General features: G+C 45.9%; 3 protein-coding genes across 7 annotated transcripts in view; 1 reads left to right on the top strand and 2 right to left on the bottom strand.

Moving 5' to 3' along the window:
- Nucleotides 1-19,015, bottom strand: part of LOC144718890 (stromal interaction molecule 1-like) — a 33,135-nt gene extending 14,120 nt beyond the window's left edge. The window contains exons 1-4 of one of the 4 annotated variants that reach the window (XM_078594481.1): nucleotides 18,806-19,015; nucleotides 18,068-18,184; nucleotides 1,207-1,334; nucleotides 104-218 (exon numbers count right to left, since the gene is read on the bottom strand). In XM_078594481.1, coding sequence (XP_078450607.1) covers nucleotides 104-218; nucleotides 1,207-1,334; nucleotides 18,068-18,140 — 316 coding nt within the window. In that variant the 5' untranslated portion in view covers nucleotides 18,141-18,184; nucleotides 18,806-19,015. Of the gene's footprint in view, nucleotides 1-103; nucleotides 219-1,206; nucleotides 1,335-18,067; nucleotides 18,185-18,333; nucleotides 18,766-18,805 lie in introns of those variants that run through there. The other 3 variants (XM_078594483.1, XM_078594480.1, XM_078594482.1) reach the window with 3 other exon arrangements.
- Nucleotides 19,016-23,345: 4,330 nt separating this feature from the next.
- NUDT1 (nudix hydrolase 1) lies at nucleotides 23,346-24,883 on the bottom strand. Its single transcript, XM_078593947.1, has 3 exons — nucleotides 24,735-24,883; nucleotides 23,851-23,996; nucleotides 23,346-23,512 (listed from the first exon to the last, which is right to left on the bottom strand). The coding sequence occupies exons 1-3, from the start codon at nucleotides 24,881-24,883 to the stop codon at nucleotides 23,346-23,348; spliced, it is 462 nt and encodes a 153-aa protein (XP_078450073.1).
- On the top strand, nucleotides 24,791-26,293 carry MRM2 (mitochondrial rRNA methyltransferase 2). 2 transcript variants are annotated; one of them, XM_078594479.1, is made up of 2 exons: nucleotides 24,791-25,700; nucleotides 26,209-26,293. In XM_078594479.1, exons 1-2 carry the CDS (start codon nucleotides 24,945-24,947, stop codon nucleotides 26,212-26,214), a joined length of 762 nt encoding a protein of 253 aa, XP_078450605.1. In that variant the 5' UTR covers nucleotides 24,791-24,944; the 3' UTR covers nucleotides 26,215-26,293. The 2 variants fall into 2 exon arrangements, with proteins under 2 accessions (XP_078450605.1, XP_078450604.1); XM_078594478.1 differs by lacking the exon at nucleotides 26,209-26,293 and having other exon boundaries at nucleotides 24,799-26,087.
- The last annotated feature ends 31 nt before the right edge of the window (nucleotides 26,294-26,324 follow it).

The raw sequence follows: 26,324 nt of genomic DNA, 5'->3' as shown, positions 1-26,324 counted from the left end.
TAGCCGATAAAACGAAATTGCAAATTAACCAATTCGAGTGAGAATGTGCAATGAGTCCAGGTACAAGCACTGCATTCAAGATTGTGAGTGTGTATGAGTGTACCATCAGATGCAAGCCAGGCTGCCCACATCTCTTTAAGCGTTATTGTCTGGTCTCCGCCGTGGAAGCGACGGTGTTGTGTGGCCGGGTCGCTGTACTCCATGTCCTCACGCAGGAACTTGGATGTACAAAGACAAACACACACACACACGTCTTTACATCACCAGGCGATGGTGGTGTAGGCATATAATCCAGTACCGTGAACGCAGTGAGGGATGGTGGATCACACAAATCCTGTTGGTGTCAATGTGTATTACCCTTACTTGCCAGGAGAAGGCGCTATAAAAAATGTGGACTCCACCTTTTCCATCTGCATGGGATAAAGTGTTTCCCCCTCACACGTGTCGGTTTTCTCCAGGTGGTCCGGTTTACACTAACATGTAAACACTAATTAATTTACAAATAACACTTTAATATATAGAGGACAACAGAGCTTTGGCGAAAATTGGTACCAGCTCACCACCTGAATGCCTTTATTTGTATGTATGTTAAACTTTTCTAGTGTGTGTACTGTGTCCAAGACATTATTTTTTATTATTAATCATACGAACCGGAACACCAAGTGGTGCTCGTATCTATTGAGACGGGCATGGCACACAAGAGGGTCATGTGACGAACACCATGCCTAGGCGCATTTGTCTCCCCGATGCTGCTGTAAACACGCTTCATCAAAGACTAGCTTCCGGTTGAGTAGCCACACTACGAGTGGTGCGGATCAGGATAACTCGTGTTACATTGCAAAGAATTAAACCTAAGTTCTCAGAACTACACCTGTGCAGTCTTTCTGTAGGCTCTCTACGGGGGGCAAGATTTCAGTCCCTTAACTAAGGGCAAATGGGCTTTAGCCTGGGGATGTCATGGACACCTGTACCCAACACTCACACATACACATTTACATACACACAATGCTAGTGAGGCTTGTGTTGGTGAAATCCTTATGCCATTTCCCCGTCACGGTGTGAATGATGCTGGCAATAATGACAATTGTGAAGTTGCCGATGATGGTATGTTGATGATGATATAACTGGTGTAATTTTTGTTGATGATATTGATGATGACAACGATTATAATGTTTTGATCGTGACAGTGACGATGATGTTGCTTACGCCGTCGCTCTCCCTCGTGTCAATGGTGCCGTCGTCATCATCGTCCATGCGCGCGTGGATCGAGCTCACGGCATCGAAGCTCAGTTGTGTTGTGGGGTCCACATTGCATCCGGGCAGAGGACACTTGTCTGCACATAAGAAGCACAGGAAAACAACAAAATGCTAAACAACACGTGTACACACACAACAGACAAACACAAGTGGCATTGATATTACTCTAAAAGATGAGTGTAACCATTAACCGCATCAGAACATCAACAGGCCAATGCACACATCTCCTTCATGAATTTAAAATTAAAAACAAGTCACAGTGCGATTGTGTCCATGCAACCCAAACCTATCGATCATAAAGTAAACCAATGTAGTCTGCGCTCCTTCCATGGAAGAATAGCTAAACTAGACAAATTTTCTCCTGAAGCCATCTCGTGGTTAGCAGACCTCAACATTGGAATTTAGCTACTGAACATTTTTCCATAGGCAAGAATAAAACAATTAGCTAGAAGTGCGTACATCGGCCTGTACAAAGACACAGATTCCCCCTTAAAGCCTTAACAGATTGTTGGGGCAAGTGCTTTTATAGCAAGCACCTATGAAGGCCGGCACGACACACAAGGAGGTAGGTGGCCAGCACTAAGTCCGGCTGTCTTAGTCTCCCCAATGGCACAAAGTACTCATTTCAGGCTGAGTCAACCGAGGGGAGGCCCAGGACCAATTCAGATAATTGTCACTGATGATGGCCGTGGGCAGGAAAACAACTCGGTTTGCCGGGTTCGTAACGCAGCAATCTAACTGCTGTACTACATATGTAGACAACACAGGGATTCTATTTTATTTCGCATTTATATCGTGCCCTTTCCAAGGCGCAATATAATACACACGATGAACAGAATGCAGAGGTACACAATACACCTGACATGGGCACACAGGTCTATGCAGATCTATCAGCCTCATATATCCAAACTTTATAACTGGCACGTACATTTCGCAGCCTTAAAACAACAAAATTACATGTGGCAAGAAGTGGTACTCTTTGAGGATGGTGTCAAACTAAGGATTTTTCATTCCAGAAACTTCAACAATTCCACCTATTTAACTGTGAAAAGTGACGATTGTACTTAAATAATATCTGGCTCTACTGTTCCCACAGATTTTTGTATCGAAAAATCATAGACCAGATTTTCATGCAATCACAGACCTTCCTTGACTTTCAATAGATGAAATATTATCAGATGCCGCTTCATTTTACTTTGTATAGGTTTAAGGCGTTATGGTTTAGGGATTAAAGCTTATGGATGGGTAACTGCTGGGAGAGTCTCATTGTAAATGTGTGTTGAGCTCTAGTGTCTCGTCAATGAGCCATAAATATGCCTTTAATGGTCTTTGATTTAATATCCAGTACCATGGCCAAGCATATACATATATGGATTTCACAACAGGGGCATTGCAAATCCTTTTTTTTTATTTCAGCAATTGAGGCGTGCTCTGGATATTGTTGGACAGTTGTTCATACATGCGTTACATATTGCGGGATGTGTGTATGTGCATACCGGAATGTAGGTGTTTATGAATATGGCCTTCAAAAGTGTTCACGAATAGCATCTGCCCCAACAGTTTGTATGGCGAAAGGGGGATATTTTTCTTTGCGTGACATGGCCCATTCGTCTGTGTGCTCACGTCAGTAAGCACGCACACAGCTACTTATAACCTGGGTTCAAAGTTTATGTAAGTACCAGTGTTGTGTATGGTGTACAGTATTACCATGTACGTTATGAAGTGTTCACGTGTTATGTCTGTGTATGTGTGCATATCTAGTACTTGTGTGTGCCTTTATATACCATACTGTATATGTCTTTCGTAAATGTACATCAGTGTGTGGTTACAAAGCAGAAGTGCAGTGGTTAGTGCACTGTGCTACGTACCCAGCAACCAAAGTTCGATTGCCGAGTAAGATAAATAACAGTGACAGAAAATATTTTAACTGGCCCTTGGTCTACCTTAGGTCTACACAGCTTCAAATGAGTACCTCGTGCAATGTGTTAACTTCGCCACTGGGGAGACAAAGGCAGTTGGGCGTGGTGCTGTCCACCCACCACCTTCTATGCCGTACCAGCCTTCAAAGGTGCTCACTAACAGCACTTGCCCTAATATACTGTTACATGTTAAAACTGGGGATCTTTCTTGAATGTATTTTTTTCATATTATTGTGGGGAGCAGTCGTAGTAATTATCGCACTGCACTATAAACCCAAATATATTCCTGCTGGCACGGCCAATATCAGCGGCGATTTTTCTGAACCAGTCATGGGCCTCCCATCGGTGGACTCAGCTTTAAAGGAGTACGTGTGTAAACATTGGCACTGGACAGACAAAGGTGGTCGGGCATGGTGTTGGCCAGGCCAACTTCACATGCGCCAAGCCGGTCTTAGGTGGTCTTAAGTGCTCGCGAACAGCCCCAACACTGGGTGTTCTCTGTACACACACGCTTCACGGATTAATTTCCGTTTGAAGGAACTGAGGCAATAAAGCACACGGATGTGTGGTCCCATAAAGTGTCACTCACAAATATTTAAAAGTAAATTCACCCCTCCCCCACCACTCACTGTTAATGGACACTTATTGAGGAGACATTGGGGAGGTGGTATATTCTATGCTTGCGAATGGCAATATGTTCAGGGAGTAAGTGCCAATGTAGAGGTCTGCTAGCCAAGAGAAGGCTTCATGACCGAGTTAGTGTAGTTTTAGTATTCCTCCATTGAAGGAGCGCAGGCCACGGTGGTTTATTATACCGTCCATAGTTGTTGGTTGCATGGCGACAATCGCACTGCGGCTTGTCTTAAATTGTCCACATACGAAGGAGATGTGCGCATCAGCCAGTTAATGTTGTGATGTCTTTGATGAACGTCAACACCAGGTGTGCGATGTTTGGGGTGGTGTAGGAAGCACTACATCCAGCCATCGTTGTCTCCACAGTGCTGATAAAGTAAAACCTCTTCAATACGGACTCGAGTAATCTGGAACTTGATTAAGCCAGAAAGGCGACCAAAACTGTTTGTAAAAAAATAAGGAAATATTTGTAAAAGAAATACTTCTACCAAAACACTGTTTGTGGGCTAATTAAGCTGTGAGCGGGAGAACATGGCATTAAAACACAGTTTGTGGGCTAATTAAGCTGTGAGCGGGAGAACATGGCATTCTGCAGTAATCCTCATTGCAAGTCGACCACACGTCTCTATGCTAATCATGTGCAGGAAATTGGAGATATGCTTATCAACACTGGGAATTGCAAGCCGCTATAGCACAACGATTTTCATAAATACATTATTTGGTGATGCTGCTGAGTTAGCAGTGGTATACAAGCACAATAAAAAAAACTCAATAGATTATAATCAATAACACGGCTTTAAAATATTCTTATAATCAGGTAACATTTCAGGAAATGCCACTTCTTTATAATGGTATGCATATTTTTTTACGTGCTATGGAAAATTACTATTGCCATGTCACCGATTACTGAATATATTTTGACTTAAAGCTTTCGTGACTGCAGGAATTCATACTCTTTGGGGTCTTTCGGTAAAGTCACGTAGATAGAAAAATAATAAAATTCACGACGTTTCGATCGCAACACAAGCAATTGTCTTCGTGAATTTTTTTTTATATCTATGTGACTTTACCGAAAGACCCAAAGAATATGACTTCCTGCAGTCACAAAAGCTTTAAGTCATGATTTAACCGCCTCTGCGGGGAGGGTTTCCACACAACCATTAGATGTTTTAACAAACTCCGAGACAAGAAGATCCATCTGATCGAGTCGCTCACTTCTCTGAAGAGAAGTCGCGACACCAAGATCATACCAATCGCCTTTATTTGTGTTTGCATTCTGACCACAGGTGTTGTGGTTAATGCAGACATGATTAGCCGAGGTATACCTAGATCTGCGATCTTACATTGACTTGCAAATTCCATCTCTAGCCCCGTCGACTTACCCTTGGGTTGTACCCATCTCAAACATTTCTGACCTTTAGCTGCAGCAGCTCTCTCGCTGTTTCTTCCTGCCTCAGCAATCCGCCTGCTGTTTTTTTCGCCTGAAGACGATTGCTTGTGTTGCGATCAAAACGTTGTGATTTTTTTTTCTATCTACGTGACTTTACCGAAAGGCCCAACGAGTCTGTATATATTTTCTTTTCAAGGCCGTGTTTTTGACCATTGTAATAAATACAATTGATGTATGTTTATGCACTAGAAAATCAAAAGCTACAAATTCAAAAGGTGTATGTTTTTTTAACCCATTCATGTCTTTGGACACCTCAATCCATCAACGTGCTCGGCTAAGTAGTTCTCTTGGGTTTCACATTTATTTTACAACAACAAAATAAACTCTTCAAACCTGTTAAAAAAATCTCCTCCACTTCCCACATCTTCTGAACCTCAGCTATACACCTCTGCTTCAATGTCTTGGATGAAACTGTACAGTAGTAATCTCACTTGTTACTGAATTGTTAATCTTTAATTCTCAAGAGTAGATCATTCTTATCAAGTAATTGATTGTTAATGAAATGTGTTAGGCGTTAATTACCTGTAAATATAAGTGATCGTTTGTAAAACTAAAATATGAACTATTTGCAGTATGTCAGACACCCCCCCCCCCCATAACTGGAAAGGCTGTCTCCCTAACTAGCTTTAAGAAGTTTTATTATATTTACACACTGCACCAAGTACTCATTTAGGGAAGAGTTGACCTTAGGGAGACCAAGGACAGGTTGATATACTAACTGCCACGAATATTATCCATAGCAGGGAATCAACTCCAGAGTAATAGAACCGTAGGGCAGTAAAAAAAATACCAATTGCACCTCATCTCACACAAGCCTTCTGACATTTACCTATACAGCAACTTCAACATTTACATTGTAAAACCATTCACGAGACACGACCTTTAAAAACAAATCCTTACTGGCATAAGCACACAAGACTCACTACCAAAAATATGTTGACACAAAAGATGATGACAAACAACTCCTGGTCTGAAAGCTGTTCTGACAAGTGCTGGTTTATTCCATTAATAATCTCATACATATTCACTCACACACATTCTTGATTACCACAATGTGTACAAAATGTTTACAAAACAACCCACACCCACACCTACATACACAGAAAACGTGACACACCCACGTTGACAAATTCAAACACATAACCACCCAGCCAAACATGCATCCACACACAATCACACACAGACAAAACAACATCAACAGCCGCCATGCATAATAAAGTGGTGGAAATATCAGCGCAGTGATTGTGCCAGGCTATGTGCACTTTGAGGCCAAGGGAAGTGTTGAAGGCTTGCTGGCAAGAGAAACAGACCCAGTTGTTATGAGTTAACTGAGATTACTACCAGATGCACCACCTGCATACCCCAATGTGCCAATTTTCTATGTTTTAGTTGCCTGGCACTGCTCATTGTTGTAACAATCGGTCATCCATCCTCCATTGTTGTTATGTGGAAATAAAGCAAGGAGACAAAGCCCAGTAAAAGGCAGACAAAAAAGTAGAGAAAGAAAACAATAGAGACAGAAGCCTAAAAATTAACCCGTAAAAACAAAGTTTTTCACTATAAATCCTTTACATGCGTGGCGGCTAGAGTCCTCTCGTCCTCTGGCTTGAGATGGCTGCCACCTATGGGTCAGATGATTGCCTGCCACCATTAAGCAATTGGTAATTAAATATAATTTTTTTTTCTAAAAAGTGTAAAATTTGGGAAAAAAATCTTCACAAAAATACATTGTCACGCACAACGAGTCTGTGTGCAAAATGTCAGCTCGATTGGATCACGGGAAGTGGGTTAAAACACGACCGAAAGATTTGCACGGTCGTAAGCACGCAAGCAAGCAAGTGAACTTAATATAAAGGATTTAAAAAGATAACGAAGCACGTTTTGTGTGCGAGCACTGCAAGCCACGTCCTGTAGGTGGCGTTGGAAGTTACACATTTTTGACAGTTTAAACATTAAGCAAATTTAAAAAGGTCTACGTTGGAAATTTGAAGGCAATCATTACCGACTATGGTTGCCGCAGCACTTCTCATTGTAAAACTAATTTCCCAAAATCTGAACAATTTTGATTTAAGCTGTCCCCTAGTGGGCAACTGGGGTGGCAAATTCCAATAATAATCTCTATTTTATAAAGTGCCTTTCATATTGAAGTATCTCAAAGTGCGGTACTTAAAAGTAAAATTACACTTACAACTATAGTTCAAATCTAAGCAAAATAAAACGCTGATAATAAAAAATAAATAAAACTACACTCGAAAGTCCAATAAAATAAGACTTTTGATGAAAAGTGAATACTGTAGTAATAATTAGTGAGTAATCTAAACAGACAACAAATTATTATTTTTATCGTAAGTTACAGGGAAAGCAAGTTAAAATAGGTGAGTTTTTAGACGTGATTTAAAAAGAAAAAGATAATCCCTAATGAACCGAGGAAGGATATTACACAATCGTCTGACATGCTTTCTGCACCTGAAAAAAATTTGGGTTTTCAAATGAGTGAGATCTTGACGGGTGACAGAGAAAGCCTTCTGATTGATTGTTTTCCTAGTAAATAATATATTCTATTGACTGAGTGACTGGTTAACTGACTAGTAATAATAGACGACATGAAGGCATGAGCTATGAAAACAAGTATGGAGAGAAGAGAAAATACTGGAAGAGTGGGAAAAAAAACATATTTGCGACGATACCCAAGAAAGGTGACCTCACGATTGTAAAAAATACTGAACCATCGCACGCATGAGCCAGATGGGGAAGATACTAATGATAATACTATCCAACCGATTAAAAGTGCAAACTGAGGAATATTTAGTGGGTGAACAGGCAGGGTTTAGCAAAGACAGGAACACAATACAGCAAATCTTGATGTTAAGGCTTACAGCAGATAAAGCAAAGAGAAATAGGCTGGTTTACAACCATTTCATAGATTTCCAGAACCTATTTGACAATGTGGGCAACATTAAGATCATATGGAGTAGAGAAAAGACTGATACAGATTTCTGCAAGATATAGGTGAAAGGTCTAAGTCGGAAGTAAAGTTTGGAAAATAAATAGAATGGTTCCCAACAACAATAGGTATGAGAAAGGGAGATCCACTATCACCAAACAACTTTGTCAGATACTTAGAAAGAGTGGATGCCATTCAGGACAACAGCACAGGAATACCTGTGGAAGGAGAAAGACTATGGCCATTCATCGACTTACGAACACAAATAGTTCCTGAGACCCGTTCATAAGTCGAATGTAGAATGTACTGGATTTAAATGCCCATATGATCAGTGTTATTAAATATTTTACAGTTCAACAAAGGGAAGTATTGTTAAACTTATTCATAAAACTGGGTAGTAAATAACACGTAAAATAAAGTAATAAAAATTGAAAAAAATCTGTTTCATTTTCACATACCTTGAGTCCTGATGATGGCTTTCTTGTCAAAAATGGAGCAATGAGCCACGAAAATTGCAACTACCACAATTCTCCACTAAGTCGCGGTGACATCACCATGGTGCTTGTGCCAGGCTATGTGCACTTTAAGGCCACGTGAAGTGTCGAAGAGGTCATGGGACAGACCCAGGTACAATGGGTTGATTGACTGAAATTAACCACCTTGTGCCCGGACTGTGCAAAGTTTCTGTGTTTTAGCAGCCCGGCGCTCCTCCCATTGTTGTGAGCGTCGCTCCTCTGCCCTCCGTTGTTGCTGGAGGCGACTACCTCCAACTGCCCAGTAGCATCCTTCACGAGCCTCCTCCACAGAAGCCGATCTTGACACCACTGGTACCAGTCATTGGCAAGTTCACTAAGTTCCACATCTTCTCGTGCCACATCTTTCCATCTCTTCTCTAGCCCGTGCCGTGCCCATTTAGCCCCCTCTATCCCCGCTGAACAAAAGCTGTTGAGGCATGTGGTGGCTGGGCATGCGGGCTACATGACCCACCAATGCAGCCTTGTCTGCCGGAGGAACTCTCCGATGGGACTTTGTCCAGATCTTTTTTGCACACACAGACACAGGTCACATGCGCACGCAAACACACCCCAAACACACACACACTCCAATGACAACGATCCCATCAATCCTCAACATCTGTTGATAGGCAGGTGAGTATACAACAGCCTAGCACTTACCACCTCCCAATCATCGCCTCCACACTCAGGAATGAGCCACTCATTTTTTTAAAAGTTATCCTGCCCTGACTAAATCACTGTGCACCCCTCGTTGTAACAGGAGCCTGTATTCCCCAGTTCTCTAGCCGGTACCGGAAGAGCTCCGGACCGCGGAATGGCAGTCTCTCTACCCCAGTGAGCGTTGAAATATTCCACGTGGCCAGCTGAATCAATTAACTGCCGCTTTAAGAAGCTCTTGAAAGTGGGGGCGGGGATTTAGTCTGCTGGCTCTACCATATTGATTTGGCTAGAAAACAAATGGATGCATGTTCTCTCAGAACCTTTGACACATTCTTACTTGGATTTTTGTTCTTTGGTCGTTTGATAAAGGAAATAAATGAAAATGGGTTACCAGCTCCTCAAACTGGACCAGCCAAACACACATTCATCCACAACCACCCAGAGCCAAAAATACAGAATCACACAAACCCAACCGCACACACACCACTAAACATGCACCATTCCATATACTGCTATACACTTACAGGCCTGTCAACTCACTTATTACCAAGTGTGACGTGCAATTGGGCCTCGTCAAACACTCACACGCAAAACACAGCGCAATCAGCTTTACACATGCACATATCGCACGCAATCAGACTCATACAAGTGACCAAAAAAAACCTGCTCACTCAGAACCTCCTCCACTCACTCATTCTTCCTGCTGCAACAATTTACAGATAATGCATCTTCTTTCCTCAAACTTAACAGTCCTGCACTCATACACAAAGATTCCCTGTGTAGCCTTAACAGCCTTTCGGGGCAAGTGCTATTAGCAAGCACCTATGAAGGCTGGCACAGCACATGAGGAGGTGGGTGGCCAGCACCACGCCTGGCCACCTTTGTCTCCCCAGTGGCGATCTTTACACACTCAACCAGGTACTCATTTGAGGCTGAGGCGATCTCGAAGAGGCCCAGGACTGGTTCAGATAATCGTCACTAGTGTTGGCCATGAGCGGGAATCGAACTCAAGCAGCCAAATTCATACTTATATACACACACACCATCTCATACAATAATCCTCCATTTAACCTTGGACTGTCTAAGAAAATGCTGTTTGTAAGCACCTATTTAGGCCAGCACAACACAAGGGGGAGGTGTGTTTTCACCAGTTACAAGTACAACCAGACACACAATGGAAAACATAGCCAGGCAAACACCTATACAGTCACACAGCCACACATTTAGAGGCACAGTTACATGCATTAAACTGCAAAGACAATAACACAAACAAGGGGGAAAATATTCTCATATTTTGGTGCTGGCAAAGGAGGTCCCATGATGTAGCTGCTACTCACCCTGAGCTCTCATTACGCTGATAGTGCATTGTCTTTGTGCTGTGTACGCCTTTTGGCGTCCACCGTTTTGAGACTAGGCTCAAAAGAAAACTTCCTCGAGAACAACATCGACGGGCCTAGTATCTCCAGGTGTGCACAAACATGTTCTGTCTTAGGCAAACTCAGCCTAAAATGGGTGGAAGGTACTTGTGTTTATGTATTTGGTCAAGAACAAATGAACACTGGTATATTGGAGCCAAAGGTAACCTTGTGGTCACGGTGCTGGGCCTACTGTTACCTCTATATGTGTTTTGATGTACATGTTTGCATTTCAGCTCATACACATTATTGACATATCTTCAACCAGGTGAGCGCTCATTGTACAAGTACAGTCCTTTTGTCACTCCACTGCTGAATGAGGGCCTCACAGTGCCAAAGGTGTTAAACCAGAGGAAGCCTTTTTGGCCAGAGGACGCCTTTTGGCCAGAGGACGCCTTCTGGCGCCTTTGGCGTCCTCTGGTCTAACACCGTTTGAAACTAGGCTTCAAAGAAAGCGGTCTCTGGTGTGGACCAATCAGTTTCAAAGACAATGCATATATTATCAAAGTGTTTTTTGTTTGGATTCTGACCACAAGTATTGTGGTTAATGCAGACATGATTCCTTGTAAAAGATTTCAGTATGGTTTTTTAACATCTTCTTAACACCTGTTTGTTGCCAGAAAGGGGAAAACCTATTCTCACAATAACACATGTATAAAACTTTACACAATCATTCACAAGCAATTACAGAGCACTATATAGTATACACGTGGAATAATTAATTGTTGCTCCTTCAGAGATTACAAGCAAGTAGAGGGGCAAAAATACAGTCATGCCTGGCTTTCCTCCTGTTGAAAGAACATTCAAAGAAATGGCTGTTTTTGGATGTCTGGCCTCAATCAGGACATTGGTACAAGTCCTGAAGAAAGCCATGCTCTACCACCAAACTATAAAAATGTATTCTGAGCAAAACACATTACAGACCGAGTTATTTTATTTAGTTCTATAAAACCACTTCCTAAAGAAGGCAAGCCGCAATCGTGCCAAGTTTATTATCGCGTACCAAAAAACACAGGATGGGAATGCTTTCTTATCACCGCAATAACAACACTGCAAGGTAAATAACTGAAGACATATGTAAATTAAGTACCGTTTTGAAAATGCTCCTTGTTTTGGTATTGCAGCGTTTGTCATTAAGTGATGAGAATTGTAAAGTATATTCAGCATGTGTTTTTACTCCACTGGCAAATTAGACCGAGATATTTGACGTAAAAAATATTTTCTTTTATTGTGGAGCCCGTATGAAATTACAGCAGCACACACACATCGACTCAGGTTTCGAGTTACATGTATGCACACTAATGCAAGTGTATAAAGTACACATTGCGTTAAAATGCTGTCTATTATTTATAATGACGTACAGTATGCACGTTTACAGAAATGATGTACGTGCTGTTGGATACTAAGACATAAGAGTCATTTACTTATGCAGTGAAATTTCTCTTATCTGCCCTCATGTTTCTGTTTTCCTACATCTGTACTGCCCCATCGATCTGTGGACATTCCAAGTACTGGATAAAAAAAAACACCATTCTTTCTATAATTCACATTCTTTACAAGATAAGTGGCATGCACCAGAAGTTGCAGCAAATTAATCCTATTATCTGCGCTTACCGAATTGACCCAGAAATACATAATTCATCTTAATAGTGGATATGATACAGTCATCTAAGCTCTCATGAACCTTGATTAAAAAAGACACAGTAATCTCTTGCCAACTGAGAATGTTCCAGCTGCGAGATTTGAGTATACGCGGATTTACTTCTGAAAACCTGTTGACCAACCGCGGCCTGGAAACGTCAGCATCCACGGGTAAGCACGGTGTTAAGGAAGTCAAATGATGTGTGTATTACATCACAGCATGACATAATTGTATTGTGTGATGTTATAAAAGACATACTGTACCAATAAAGTTATTTAATTGTCTCTCCTGATTCCGGGAAAGGGTTAATTAAGCCCTTAATCATGGACCCCAAGCGTGCCGTAAATTGTGAAGGCCAGTGTTTGCGTCTGTGGCCCAGAGGAAGAGCAGGAGGTTTGGCTGAGCCCCTCCCACATCATCTCCTTGTCGTCATCGTGAATATTAAAGGTATGTAATGTTATTTATCTTTTATTACGTTATTGTGTCATGTACTGTATTTTATTCGGTGTTTAGTTAATAAACAGGAAACTTAATTAAGCGATGACGAGTCTAACCCCCGCGGTTGGCAAGGGATTGCTATATTGACACTTTTTATAAAAATGGACATTACAATGAGATTGCATAAAAACAAAGTAGTATCATAGACTATAAAATAAGTTAAACAAGGAAGTACACTCACAAAGGCTATTCAAGGTAAAACATGAAACGTATGTAAAGCATAGAGATCGATGCATGCTAGGAATGACAGTGACATGGATCAGAGAACAAATGCAAATTGGATCAATCCTGCCGACTTAAGAATAGTTGGCTTTGGCAGGACGTGAAATGGCAGCTAAAGGCGAGAACATACCCAGGAGGACCACTACTGCAGAGATAGAATTACAAGATCGGCTCACGTGTAGGAACGAGACGGGTTGGGGTACATCGCATGATAGTGAAGGATGTTGACAACATGCGGTGGCCTTCTTCCAGCATTGAATAGAATATGGCTGATGATGCTTATAATAAAACAAAAAAATTCAGCACTTTGTTAACTTACTTCTGAATGAAAGTTTCTTCATGCTATGTTAGTCTTGCGGATTGTTTGACAAAACTTCACCAAGCTAATAAGTGCAGGTTGGAACCCACTAACAGGTCAGATATGATTCACCATTTATGTGGGCGGGAATCAAATGCAGGTAACCAGGATAAAAGTGCATTCCCACTAATCTACTTGCCACCACTGCACCCTTAATCTATGCTTTACTGTATATAAAAAAATCAGAAAATAGTAATACAGTATTACAATTTAGGCCCCAAAGAATTACACCCAAAGGTTGGTTTCCAATCGCAGTATAGGGCCAGCCGAAAGTTCTACGTAGCTTTACGTCTCATTCCAAACACAAATACACTTTTTTTTAAAGAATCAAGTAATTTGCCTCCGATAGGGTGCGATATCTTGTAAATACAGGCAGACCTCGCTTAGCACTTAAAATGCGTTCAAAGAGAAGGGAGCACGAATCGAAACAGCGCTAAAAGGGGTCATTATACCATCCAAACATCTGGCTAGTTGTATATATAATGATAAGTTCCTAACAGTGTTGTCTCTTTCGTTTGAGCAAAATATGAGGGCTTCATTGGGGTATCGGTAAAAGTGCGAATAATACAAATGGTAAACATTATTTAATACGTAAAAATAATAATGAATGATAACATCAGTAGTACAGTGATACCTCGGTTCACGAACGCTTCTGTTCACGAACAACTCGGTTCACGAACAGAAAAGTTCATAAAAATATGCTCCTGTTCACGAACTCCGCTTCGGTTCACGAACAGGAGCCGCGGCCATTTTAATGCTATTTCCAGGCTGTCACATGGTCGTGACTTCCTGTAGGAAGATCGTGGAGAGAAGAAGAGACACAGAAAGAAGTACTGTGAGTACTGTGAAGACACTTTCAGTGACTTTTTGCTTTTTGGTGTGCTTTTTAGCACATACAATACTGTACTGTACTACTGTACTGTACAATACTGTACTTACTGTATTGTACAGTTCACCCGTTTGAGTGCTTACTGAAGTCATCTCAAGCAAGGTTAGTGTTCTCTCTTTATACATTACTATACTGTACAGTACTAATGTGTATTGTAATTTGTTTCATATTTTTGTGCTTCAAAAACCAAAAAAAAAGGTCAGAACGGATTAACCGGATTTATATTGAACCCTATGGGAAAATGTGCCTCGGTTCACGACCAATTCGGTTCGCGACCAATTCGGTTCGCGACCAGAGTCAGTTCACGAATTAAGTTTGTGAACCGAGGTATCACTGTATATCCTTTACTCATGAGTGCATTCTACCGTACTCCTCCAAGGGATCCATGGGGGAGCTGCTGCGCTCCAAATCTGGATCATTCTCAGAGAAAAGCTCCAGGAACTATGTGATCTTCGTGATGTACTCAGTCTACATTTCTGTGGTGAGGTTTCTTTTAGGTGGAGCCTGAGACCAGAGGTTGCAAACGGGTTTTGATTCCTTACCCGTACCCGGCCACACCAGGGTCGCAATTGGGTACCCGTACCCGTACCCTACCCGATACCCGGCTACCCGTACCCGGCCGGGTATCGGGTAGGGTACGGGTACCCGATTGCGACCTCTGGGATGAAGCCATGTTGCAGGCGCGGGTGGGTTGATTCTAGGCACTTGAATTGTGAGAAGAGACAAGACGTTGGGAAATGAGTGACAAACGGTTACTCACCAGTGACTCACGGCTTACCCGTACCCGTACCCGGCTGCACCAGGGTCGCAAACGGCTACCCGTACCCGGCCGGGTACGGGTAGCCGGGTATCGGGTAGGGTACGGGTATCGGGTACCCGATTGCGACCTCTGCCTGAGACTCTATCCTGGTCTTGTGAGGTCTCACCTCCCTCAACAAATCGATTATTTAAAATGGAATGGTGACCACAGCTTAAGTCGCTGTGAATGGCAAAGTGAATGATGTAGGCGGGTACATTTCCTCGTCTGGCACTGCTTTGTGTTCTCACTGGTAAGCGCTTTGTAGATATTTTTATTGAAATAAACATATTGGCCTACGAAAAACTATCTTTGTAATGACTTACCTTGAAAAACACGAAAATATTCAATTGGTTTTAATAACCATAGAAAATAAACATAAATATTACAGTTTTAAATAATCTCCATACATATAAAAGGCAAAGTTGTGATTATGTGTGTCTGTTCAAAATGTTTAGCGTACTTCCCGACATGCAACAAACTTGAAATTTGCCATGTGGGTACTTTCCAGACTGTACACCATGCAAAAATTATTAAAATAGACTTTTGTGGGTTTTTTTGGGGGGGGGGGGGGAGCTCAATAATGCATATATTGTTTGCACGGCAAGTGAGCTGTGACGTCAAATCTGTCACGTGACCTGCGCATGTGGAAGCGTAACGCATTGTCGTGTAGTGGTTAGCGCACCGCGCTACGAACCCGTCGACCCGAGTTCGATTCCCGCTCACAGCCACCACCAGTGACGATTATTTTAACCGCTCCTGGCTGGGCCTCCCCTAGGTCCACTCAGCCTCAAACGAGTAACTGGTGTGGTGTGTGAACATCGCCACTGGGGAGACAAAGGCGGCCGGGCGTGGTGAATCCAAGTCCCGGGCGAAGCCGGGTAGTAAAGCTGGTAGTTTATAAATGAACTCAGCTTAAATTATGATGCTGCACATGACTTTATCTCATCATTTTATCTCATCACTTTCTTTCTCTCGATGCAGTCAAGTAAAGTTCCAGATGCGATTCGCGAATAGCCAAAATCGCGGATAACAAGTTCGCGAATAACGAGGGAATACTGTATACAGCAAGTATTGAAATGTATATGGGCAATGTAAGCATTGTATCAATTTGTTTTACATTTCAGCATGAAGTTACCAGTTTGCAACATAAAAAAACAACTCAGTTGAATACAAATGAAGACTGTGCCTGAACATTTTATAAATGAGGAAACAAGGGTTTATTTTAATATGAAATCTTAACTAGATAAAAATGCATGAATATTCATATTACCATACTGTTGGTGCGCAAAACAAATGCAAGGAGTTGGCCAAACATTTAGTGCTGGGGAGGCCCTCAGGTTAAATAAGTTATGTTTTCATGCCATTAGCTCCACCACCTCTTACCATCCCATTCAGATCCAGAAAGAGTTACACAGTTGACACCTGAACTTCGAGATCGGCTCTTACAGCCTCATCACAATTATGGTGTTTTGCAGATGGCCCCACTAATATTAGGTGGGGCACACATATGTGCCCCCTGTTTACTGTGATAGAACCACCACTACCAATACTAATGTACATCTATATAGAGCATGTGTTGTAAAACGCATCAACACTATCAGTGAAAATTTACATGAAAGGTACGAGGCCAATGAGGAACCATGCACTTCCAAAGCCAATCATGCAAAATGTCACCAAATGGCCTTCCTAGGTCAAGCATATTTTAAAAACTTCTAAAAAAAGTTTAAACTTAGAAGGCCAATGACAATAAACATCTTTACAACTGGAATAATAATGTCTCTCGTGTGTGTGCCTGTTAGTGCATAGTGTAATATTGACATACGTGTGCCAGTTATACGATATGGACTGGGATAGAACTCAGTGGGTAAAGATTCAAATCCCCGAAAGTTACATTCAGGTGTTCTGATCCCAACTGTGGTATGGAAGGCACAAGTGTCCCTTCCAAATAGGCAGAATGAGTAACACCTGAATAAGGCATCACAAGTGGATGTCGTGCGAAAGGCGAGACTGGCCCACATCATAAAAGTGTGGAACTCACACCACCAGCTCAAGATCAAGAAATGGAATCACCACCACAGAGCTATGCACACCAGTCAATAAGCTATTCACAACCACACACACACATTAACAACACCCTTATGCACATCTACGGCAAGAGATTACTACCGTTTCTAATCTAATCTCTTGCAACCACACACAGATGGAGACCAAAATGCTAATTGGTGGGGACCTTACCATGGTGCTTGTGCCAGGCTAGGTGCATTGAGGTAACACGAATTTGGTAAATTAACGGACTGTTAGAGCAAGTGTTGTCAGCTAGTACCTATGAAGGCTGGGACGGAACACGAGGGCGTGGGTGGTCAACACCACGCTCGGCCGCCTTTGTCTCCCAAGTGCTGATGTTTACACACCGCGCCAGGTACTCATTTAAGGCTGACTCTACCTAGGAGAGGCCCAAGTCCGGTTAAAATATTTAACACTCATATTAGGGATGAGCGGATTTTGTAGCAGTGCGCTCACCAGTGCGCCAGTTCTCCACGATCCGTACACAAAGACAAAGATCTCCCGTGTAGCCTGAACAGAATGTTGGGGCAAGTGCTGTAACGACACACGAGGGGATGGGTGGCCAGCAACCACGCCCGACCGCCTTTGTCTCCCACATTGAGGCTGAGTCGACCTCAGGGAGGCCCATGACCGGTTCAGAAAATCGTCACCACTGGTGTTAGTGGCCGTAGCGCAGCGCGCTCACCGCTACTACACCACCAATCGACACCACCAGCACGGAAACTATCGCTCCCCATATCCCAATAATGACACGAAAGAAGGCAACAACTCCACAGACACACCACCCCTCCTCCCTCCTCACCTTCACTCCGTTTCTCAGCACAGCCCAATGCCAGCATCAAGAGACACGTCAGCGCTGCCTCCCGCATATCCATGTCGAACCCAGATCTTCAGACTCTAGGGCGCACACACACACACACTGAAATAAATACACGACTATAATACACAGCATAGAAATACCTAAGTACACATACAACCCAAAACAAAGACACGTTGATATGCATACACGAATACATTGGCACGAATGAAAAAGCACATACACGCTAACACTATGGCACAATGACATACCAACGCATACACAGTGGTCGCAGCAGCTATTCGCCACAAGGTGATGGTGATTTCACCACACCGATGCCGGTGCCCCAGGCGAAGTTGCCCCCCTTCAGACGAAGATCCTCCACGTAGTCTGCGAGCACCTATGAAGGCCGCTTCGGCATACGACGGGGTGGTGTGGCTAAGACTACGCCCGGCCGCCTTTGTCTCTCCAATGCCAGGTACTCATTTAATGCTGAGTCGACCTAAGGGAGGCCCAGGACCGTGAGCAAAAAATAAAAACTCGGGTCGCCGGGTTCGTAGCGCAGCGCACTGACCACTACACAACCGCTCCTCACTCAATGACACTGACACGCACACAAAGATGACCCTATAGACGTACAGACTGTTGGGGAATGGTGTGGTTAGCGAGCACCTATTATGGTCAGCACACGACCACACAAGCGCACACCCTGAAACTCGCACTTCCCGCTTCTCTGAACCTCACCTCCAAACTCGCCCCGGTCTAGAAACCGCAGTCCAGCAGAGTTCAGCTCGTCATGAAGACCCGTACGTCCACTGACACGGGCACAACAGGCGGCAAGACCAGGTAATGGCGCCTGATGGAACTCTGGGGCTTATAAACTCAACTGCGAGGGAGATCAAGTCCACGCGAACATGACAGCGATTGCCGCCGCCAACAGAGAAACCCAAGAACCCTAACTACGCCCCCCTCTCTCCCAGAGAAAACCAAGAACCCTAACCACGCCCCCCTCTCTAGCAGAGAAACCCAAGAACCCTAACCACCCCCCTCTCTAGCAGAGAAACCCAAGAACCCTAACCACCCCCCTCTCTACCAGAGAAACCCAAGAACCCTAACCACCCCCCTCTCTAGCAGAGAAACCCAAGAACCCTAACCACGCCCCCCTCTCTAGCAGAGAAACCCAAGAACCCTAACCACGCCCCCCTCCCTACCAGAGAAACCCAAGAACCCTAACCACCCCCCTCTCTACCAGAGAAACCCAATAACCCTAACTACGCCCCCCTCTCTACCAGAAAAACCCAAGAACCCTAACCACGCCCCCCCTCTACCAGAGAAACCCAATAACCCTAACCACGCCCCTCTCTCTATCAGAGAAACCCAAGAACCCTAACCACCCCCCTCTCTACCAGAGAAACCCAAGAACCCTAACCACCCCCCTCTCTAGCAGAGAAACCCAAGAACCCTAACCACGCCCCCCTCTCTAGCAGAGAAACCCAAGAACCCTAACCACGCCCCCCTCCCTACCAGAGAAACCCAAGAACCCTAACCACCCCCCTCTCTACCAGAGAAACCCAATAACCCTAACCACCCCCCTCTCTCTATCAGAGAAACCCAAGAACCCTAACCACCCCCCTCTCTACCAGAGAAACCCAAGAACCCTAACCACCCCCCTCTCTAGCAGAGAAACCCAAGAACCCTAACCACGCCCCCCTCTCTAGCAGAGAAACCCAAGAACCCTAACCACGCCCCCCTCCCTACCAGAGAAACCCAAGAACCCTAACCACCCCCCTCTCTACCAGAGAAACCCAATAACCCTAACTACGCCCCCCTCTCTACCAGAAAAACCCAAGAACCCTAACCACGCCCCCCCTCTACCAGAGAAACCCAATAACCCTAACCACGCCCCTCTCTCTATCAGAGAAACCCAAGAACCCTAACCACCCCCCTCTCTACCAGAGAAACTCAAGAACCCTAACTACGCCCCCCTCTCTACCAGAAAAACCCAAGAACCCTAACCACGCCCCCCCTCTACCAGAGAAACCCAATAACCCTAACCACGCCCCTCTCTCTATCAGAGAAACCCAAGAACCCTAACCACCCCCCCCTCTACCAGAAAAACCCAAGAACCCTAACCACCCCCCCCTCTACCAGAGAAACCCAATAACCCTAACCACGCCCCTCTCTCTATCAGAGAAACCCAAGAACCCTAACCACGCCCCCCCTCTACCAGAGAAACCCAATAACCCTAACCACGCCCCCCTCTCTACCAGAGAAACCCAAGAACCCTAATCACGCCCCCCCCCCTCTACCAGAGAAACCCAAAAACCCTAACCACGCCCCCCTCTCTACCAGAGAAACCCAAGAACCCTAACCACGCCTCTCTCTCTACAGAGAAACCCAAGAACCCTAACCACGCCCCCCCCCCTCTACCAGAGAAACCCAAAAACCCTAACCACGCCCCCCTCTCTAGCAGAGAAACCCAAGAACCCTAACCACGCCCCCCTCCCTACCAGAGAAACCCAAGAACCCTAACCACGCCCCCCTCTCTACCAGAGAAACTCAAGAACCCTAACCACGCCCCTATCTCTACCAAAGAAACCCAAGAACTCTAACCACGCCCCCCTCTCTCTACCAGAGAAACTCAAGAACCCTAACCACGCCCCCCTCTCTACCAGAGAAACCCAAGAACCCTAACCACGCCTCCCTCTCTGCCAGAGAAATCCAAGAACCCTAACCACCCCCCCTCTCTACCAGAGAAACCCAAGAACCCTAACCACGCCTCTCTCTCTACCAGAGAAACCCAAGAACCCTAACCACGCCTCCCTCTCTACAGAGAAACCCAAGAACCCTAACCACGCCTCCCTCTCTACAGAGAAACCCAAGAACCCTAACCACGCCCCCCTCTCTACCAGAGAAATTCAAGAACCCTAACCACGCCTCCCTCTCTACAGAGAAACCCAAGAACCCTAACCACGCCTCTCTCTCTACCAGAGCAACCCAAGAACCCTAACCACGCCTCTCTCTCTACCAGAGCAACCCAAGAACCCTAACCACGCCTCCCTCTCTACAGAGAAACCCAAGAACCCTAACCACGCCCCCCTCTCTACCAGAGCAACCAAGAACCCTAACCACGCCTCTCTCTCTACCAGAGAAACCCAAGAACCCTAACCACGCCTCCCTCTCTACAGAGAAACCCAAGAACCCTAACCACGCCCCCCTCTCTACCAGAGAAACTCAAGAACCCTAACCACGCCTCCCTCTCTACAGAGAAACCCAAGAACCCTAACCACGCCTCCCTCTCTACAGAGAAACCCAAGAACCTTAACCACGCCCCCCTCTCTACCAGAGAAACTCAAGAACCCTAACCACGCCTCTCTCTCTACCAGAGAAACCCAAGAACCCTAACCACGCCTCCCTCTCTACAAAGAAACCCAAGAACCCTAACCACGCCCCCCTCTCTACCAGAGCAACCCAAGAACCCTAACCACGCCTCCCTCTCTACAGAGAAACCCAAGAACCCTAACCACGCCCCCCTCTCTACCAGAGCAACCAAGAACCCTAACCACGCCCCCCTCTCTACAGAGCAACCCAAGAACCCTAACCACGCCTCTCTCTCTACCAGAGCAACCCAAGAACCCTAACCACGCCTCCCTCTCTACAAAGAAACCCAAGAACCCTAACCACGCCCCCCTCTCTACCAGAGCAACCCAAGAACCCTAACCACGCCTCCCTCTCTACAGAGAAACCCAAGAACCCTAACCACGCCCCCCTCTCTACCAGAGCAACCAAGAACCCTAACCACGCCTCTCTCTCTACCAGAGCAACCCAAGAACCCTAACCACGCCTCCCTCTCTACAGAGAAATCCAAGAACCCTAACCACGCCCCCCTCTCTACCAGAGAAACCCAAGAACCCTAACCACGCCCCGTCTCTTCCAGAGAAACCCAAGAACCCTAACCACGCCCCCTCTCTACCAGAGAAACCCAAGAAACCTAACCAGACGCTGTCTTTCCGACAGACTTGTTCTTCACCTGAGGACGGCTGCATGCGTTATGGCCGAAACGTCGTGAGAATTGTATTTTATCATGTTTTTATTTTATTTCCCTTCTACGTGATTTTACCGAAAGAACCAAGAAGATGAACCCAAACCACGCCCCCCTCTAACAGAGGAACCCAAGAACCCTGACCACCCACATCTTGAGTGGCACCACGGTGCTTTTGGTGACGTGTTTCGTGCTTTGTACAGTCGGAAACGCGTTTCTCTCAAGATGCTGTCACGCAAAGGCAATGAGCGTCATTAGGAAGTGGGAGGCACTGTGATTGGTTAAGGGGGGAGTTTTTAGGGCCTTCGTGTGCCACAAGCTAAGAATAAAATTAATACTCTTTGGTTCTTTCGGTAAAGTCACGTAGGTAAAAATAAAACAAATCCACACAATCTTCATCAGGTATTTTATTTTTACCTACGTGACCTCACCGAAAGAACCAAAGAGTATGGATTCCTGCAGTCACGAAAGCTTCAAATCAAGAAAAAAATTCAGTGTTGACATCCACCTCTCATCGTTCCCGTTGTTGATGATTGTCTTGCACCGACAATAAAACACCGTTACACAACGCTCACCGATTGTGAATCAAGGCTCAAGAGAGACAAGTTAAACAACTCGGGGAGTGGAGCAGCAAGGAGAGTGGAGTAGCAAAGTTCTATAATAAGGATTAATAAAGACATCAACACGACAGTGCTCGTGTAAATGTCTCCACGTTTTCCGTGCTTCGGTTGTGCCCACTCACAAGACTATACCTACATGTAGCCGTGTTTCACGTGTGCTGACAAACTCATGAGCTTTATTTTCACATTGCATCAGCTTAAATATACAATATTACAGAACATATTTCAAATGCATGCATATTGTATTGCGTTGTGGTCCAGGTTATTTTGTAAAATATCATTTTGGTTTCAATTCGTCCTCACTTGGATTACATAGTGTAGAAGGAATGTTTATATAAAAGCTGTGCTGAGATGAAAGTTCACAAATTATTCAGGCACCACTTACGTTTGCAGCAGTGAATACTATACAGTATGAAAAAACAATGCGATTAAACCAGAGTTCCTCTACCCACCGCCCACACAAATGCCCCATTATCACAAATATCTACAACCTCTGCTAATATCTCAGCTTCAACAAACGGTTCTCCAAAAGCCGACTTGTAAACCGCTCGAAGCAAGTGTGACATCGGCAGGTGTGTCTGGACCTCGTCTAATGTTTACGAGCACTTTCTTGCCACAACCCTTATTCCACAATCTCCAGGCTGTGTTCCAAGATGGTATTCATGCCCTGGAACCGAAAGAAGCCGCTGAACTTCTGTTTCTTGAGCAACATCGGAAACCAGAGGTGGTCGTCGGGCCACATCTCCGAGAAGGGAACCTTGTCCAGGTCAAACCACTGAGGGCGCATTTCTGATGGAAGGAATGGGGGTGCAGTACAAGTGTCACACAGGGAAGCAACTTCAAGGTGTTCACTGATAACAGGTGCTGGAGTCGCTGTGTTGCGGCGATTGATATTATTGCGGCGATTGATATGATTGCGTTTTCAAGTGATGCAAGTGGAAGGACAGAGATCCAAGAGGAAGGCAGAAAAAGAGGTGGTGCGATGCGGTGCGATCGGACATGAGATGGCGCAAGACAGGGCAGTGCGGAGAAGATTGGCAAGGACAGCGGACCTCACATGAGTGGGAAGAACGCGTGGAAGAAGAATAAGATGTTACTTTGTTCCACGAGACTGCCCAGTGACTCACCATCTGACTCGCTGGGCTCCCCGGTGAATGCGTCAGCCCGGAACACGTGCACCTCCATCAACTCAGGTTCCCCAACGAATTCGAACGTCAACGTGCCGGCCTCAATGAGCTCCTGAGCCGTGATGGAGCACTCCTCCCAGAGCTCCCTGCAAAAACACACACCTCCACTCTCAACTATTCGCACACCTCCACACTCACCTCTTCACATAGCTCCTCACACCCTCTGATGCAACTCACCCCCACACTCACCTCATTCTCCACCCTCTTCACCACACACGCCAACCCTCACACGCATTGTCACTTGAGACAGATCCACCTCATACCCTTCCATACATTCTGCAAGTCATTAGACACCTCAAAACACCTTACACCTCAACACGCGCTCCTCCAATTATATATTTCTGCAATTTTAACGTACAGTACTATAGTATTTTTTTAAACATTAAATAACTAATTACGTACTTTAACATGATTGTTAAATTACAAATGACTGTCACCTCCCTGCCCGCACACGTGTTTATGAGTGACAAATATAAACTTTGCTTGCTGACCTCTCGTCTCACGAGTTAGGTACCATGCATTAGGGTTAGGGCCATGCGCTAATGTTTAGTTATGTGCGTTTAGAGTCAAGCGCCCCCACACCAACTTGACTATAATCTGGAGACAACGTTTAGCGTTGGGAATTATACAACTACTGTATGCGTTCCAGCTGTGTGATGGCAAGTGCCAGTGGTTATGCTTGGCACAGGTCACATCCGCTCAAACAATCCCTGCGCCAACCCACCAATATCATCCCACCTATCTCCCTCATCCTTTTCCCTTTAACACAGATCTCCCCCTATCTCCCCCCCTGCTGCTACTCCAGCCCACCCACCCGCCCGTACCGCTTGGCCGCCTCCCGCACGCTCTCTCCCGGCTGCACCTTCCCCCCGAACCCGTTCCAGCGCCCAGCGCCGAACCCGCGCTTCTTCATCCCGAGCAGCACCCGCGGAGGACTCAGCACCAGCACCAGCGTGAAGAGCCGGCGCGACATCGCACGGCCACCCCACAAAATCCACACCACCCCTCCACCCACGTGGCGCCAAGCGGAATGAATGAACTCGCGTGACCCGGAAACGGCCACTTCCGGCGGCGAGGCGTGTCGATTGCGCAACGAGGCCATGGCCCACGGCTTCCCCGTGTGTCTCCCGCGCCGCGTGGAGTCTCTGTGCAGGGCTCACGGGGCCCTACGCGGCCCCACGCCGCGCCGGGCCCTGCACGCCCCGAGCTCGGCCCCCCGGGCGCGCTCGGGGGCCGCGCAGATTTGGCTGCAGAGGCAGCGACGCGACCCGTTCGTGCGGCGCGCACAGGAGCTGGGGCTGCGATGCCGCAGCGGATTCAAGCTGGCGCACATGGACGAGCAGCTGCGTTGGCTGCAGCCCGGCAGAGCCGTGCTCGACCTGGGGGCTGCGCCGGGTGCCTGGAGCCAGGAGGCTGCGCGCAGGGTGAACGCGACCGGGGTCCTCCTGCCCGGTGCCCCGCGGGGGTTCGTGCTGGGTCTGGACCTGCTGCCCGTGGAGCCGCTTGACGGAGTCTCGTTCCTGGGCGGCACCGACGTGCGCGCCGCAGACACCGAGACGAAGGTTCGCGCCCTGCTCCCGGGCGGCGCGGCGCACGTGGTGCTGAGCGACTTGGCGCCCCGGGCGAGTGGAGTGCGCGCCCTGGACCATGAGCAGAGCCTGGTGCTGTGCGGGGCCGCCTTGGCGCTCGCCATCGTCATCCTGCGGCCAGGGGGCCACTTCCTCTGTAAATTGTGGGATGGCGCGAGCAGCGAGGAGCTCCGTGGCCGGCTCCGTGCCACCTTCCGCGAGGTGCGGGCACTAAAGCCGCCCGCGAGTCGCCGCGACTCGGCCGAGTTCTACCTGGCGGCCAGCGGCCTCAGGGCGCCAAGACGCCCGTGACCCTCTCGGCCCTCTTGGGATTCGCGTCAAATCAAATCGGCTGTGGATCCGTGGGGGTTATGTCAACTCGCTTTGCCAGGGATATCATTGCCGTTTGGTTAAGTTGTGGCCATGCGAAACTGTAATGGGTTTTGATGCGCTGCAGACAACCGTGCACGTGGCCAAACGCACGTGGCCAAACGCTGCAGATGCCCTCAATTTAGCAACGTGTCCTGACACAAGGTAGTGGGTGCATTAGCATAAAATACTGTGCAATTTCTCGTCGTGTGGATAAATAAATGCTTTATTTGTATCTCATGTGGGTGTATATATGCCTAATTTTCTTAAACAACATTCGTGTTTAAACGGTATCGAGCAATAATGTCACTTCAACGCGTTCTTAATGAAATGTTGACAAGCGTTCTCAAATTCCGAACAGGTATAGAAGCAGCAGTGCTCACTCAACCCGCCAATAATTAACGCGTGAACAATCGCCCCGTCGTGAATTAACATGAACAATCACTCCCTTGAATTAACAGGTAAGACAATTGGACC

Source organism: Lampetra planeri, chromosome 5, assembly GCF_965212315.1.
Source record: "Lampetra planeri chromosome 5, kcLamPlan1.2.h2, whole genome shotgun sequence".
NCBI classification, from domain to species: Eukaryota; Metazoa; Chordata; class Hyperoartia; order Petromyzontiformes; family Petromyzontidae; genus Lampetra; species Lampetra planeri.
This window is presented reverse-complemented; position numbering and strand designations above follow the sequence as displayed.

What these genes read in the sequence shown, in the direction of transcription:
- NUDT1 (XM_078593947.1), bottom strand. Translation starts at nt 24,883, where the DNA reads ATGTCGCGCCGGCTCTTCACGCTGGTGCTGGTGCTGAGTCCTCCGCGG. An exon ending in GTGCGGGAGGCGGCCAAGCG is followed by an intron (nt 23,997 to 24,734) that starts GTACGGGCGGGT and finishes GTGTTTTTGCAG; the next exon opens with GGAGCTCTGGGAGGAGTGCT. An exon ending in GGAGCCCAGCGAGTCAGATG is followed by an intron (nt 23,513 to 23,850) that starts GTGAGTCACTGG and finishes TCCTTCCATCAG; the next exon opens with AAATGCGCCCTCAGTGGTTT.
- MRM2 (XM_078594478.1), top strand. Translation starts at nt 24,945, where the DNA reads ATGAACTCGCGTGACCCGGAAACGGCCACTTCCGGCGGCGAGGCGTGT.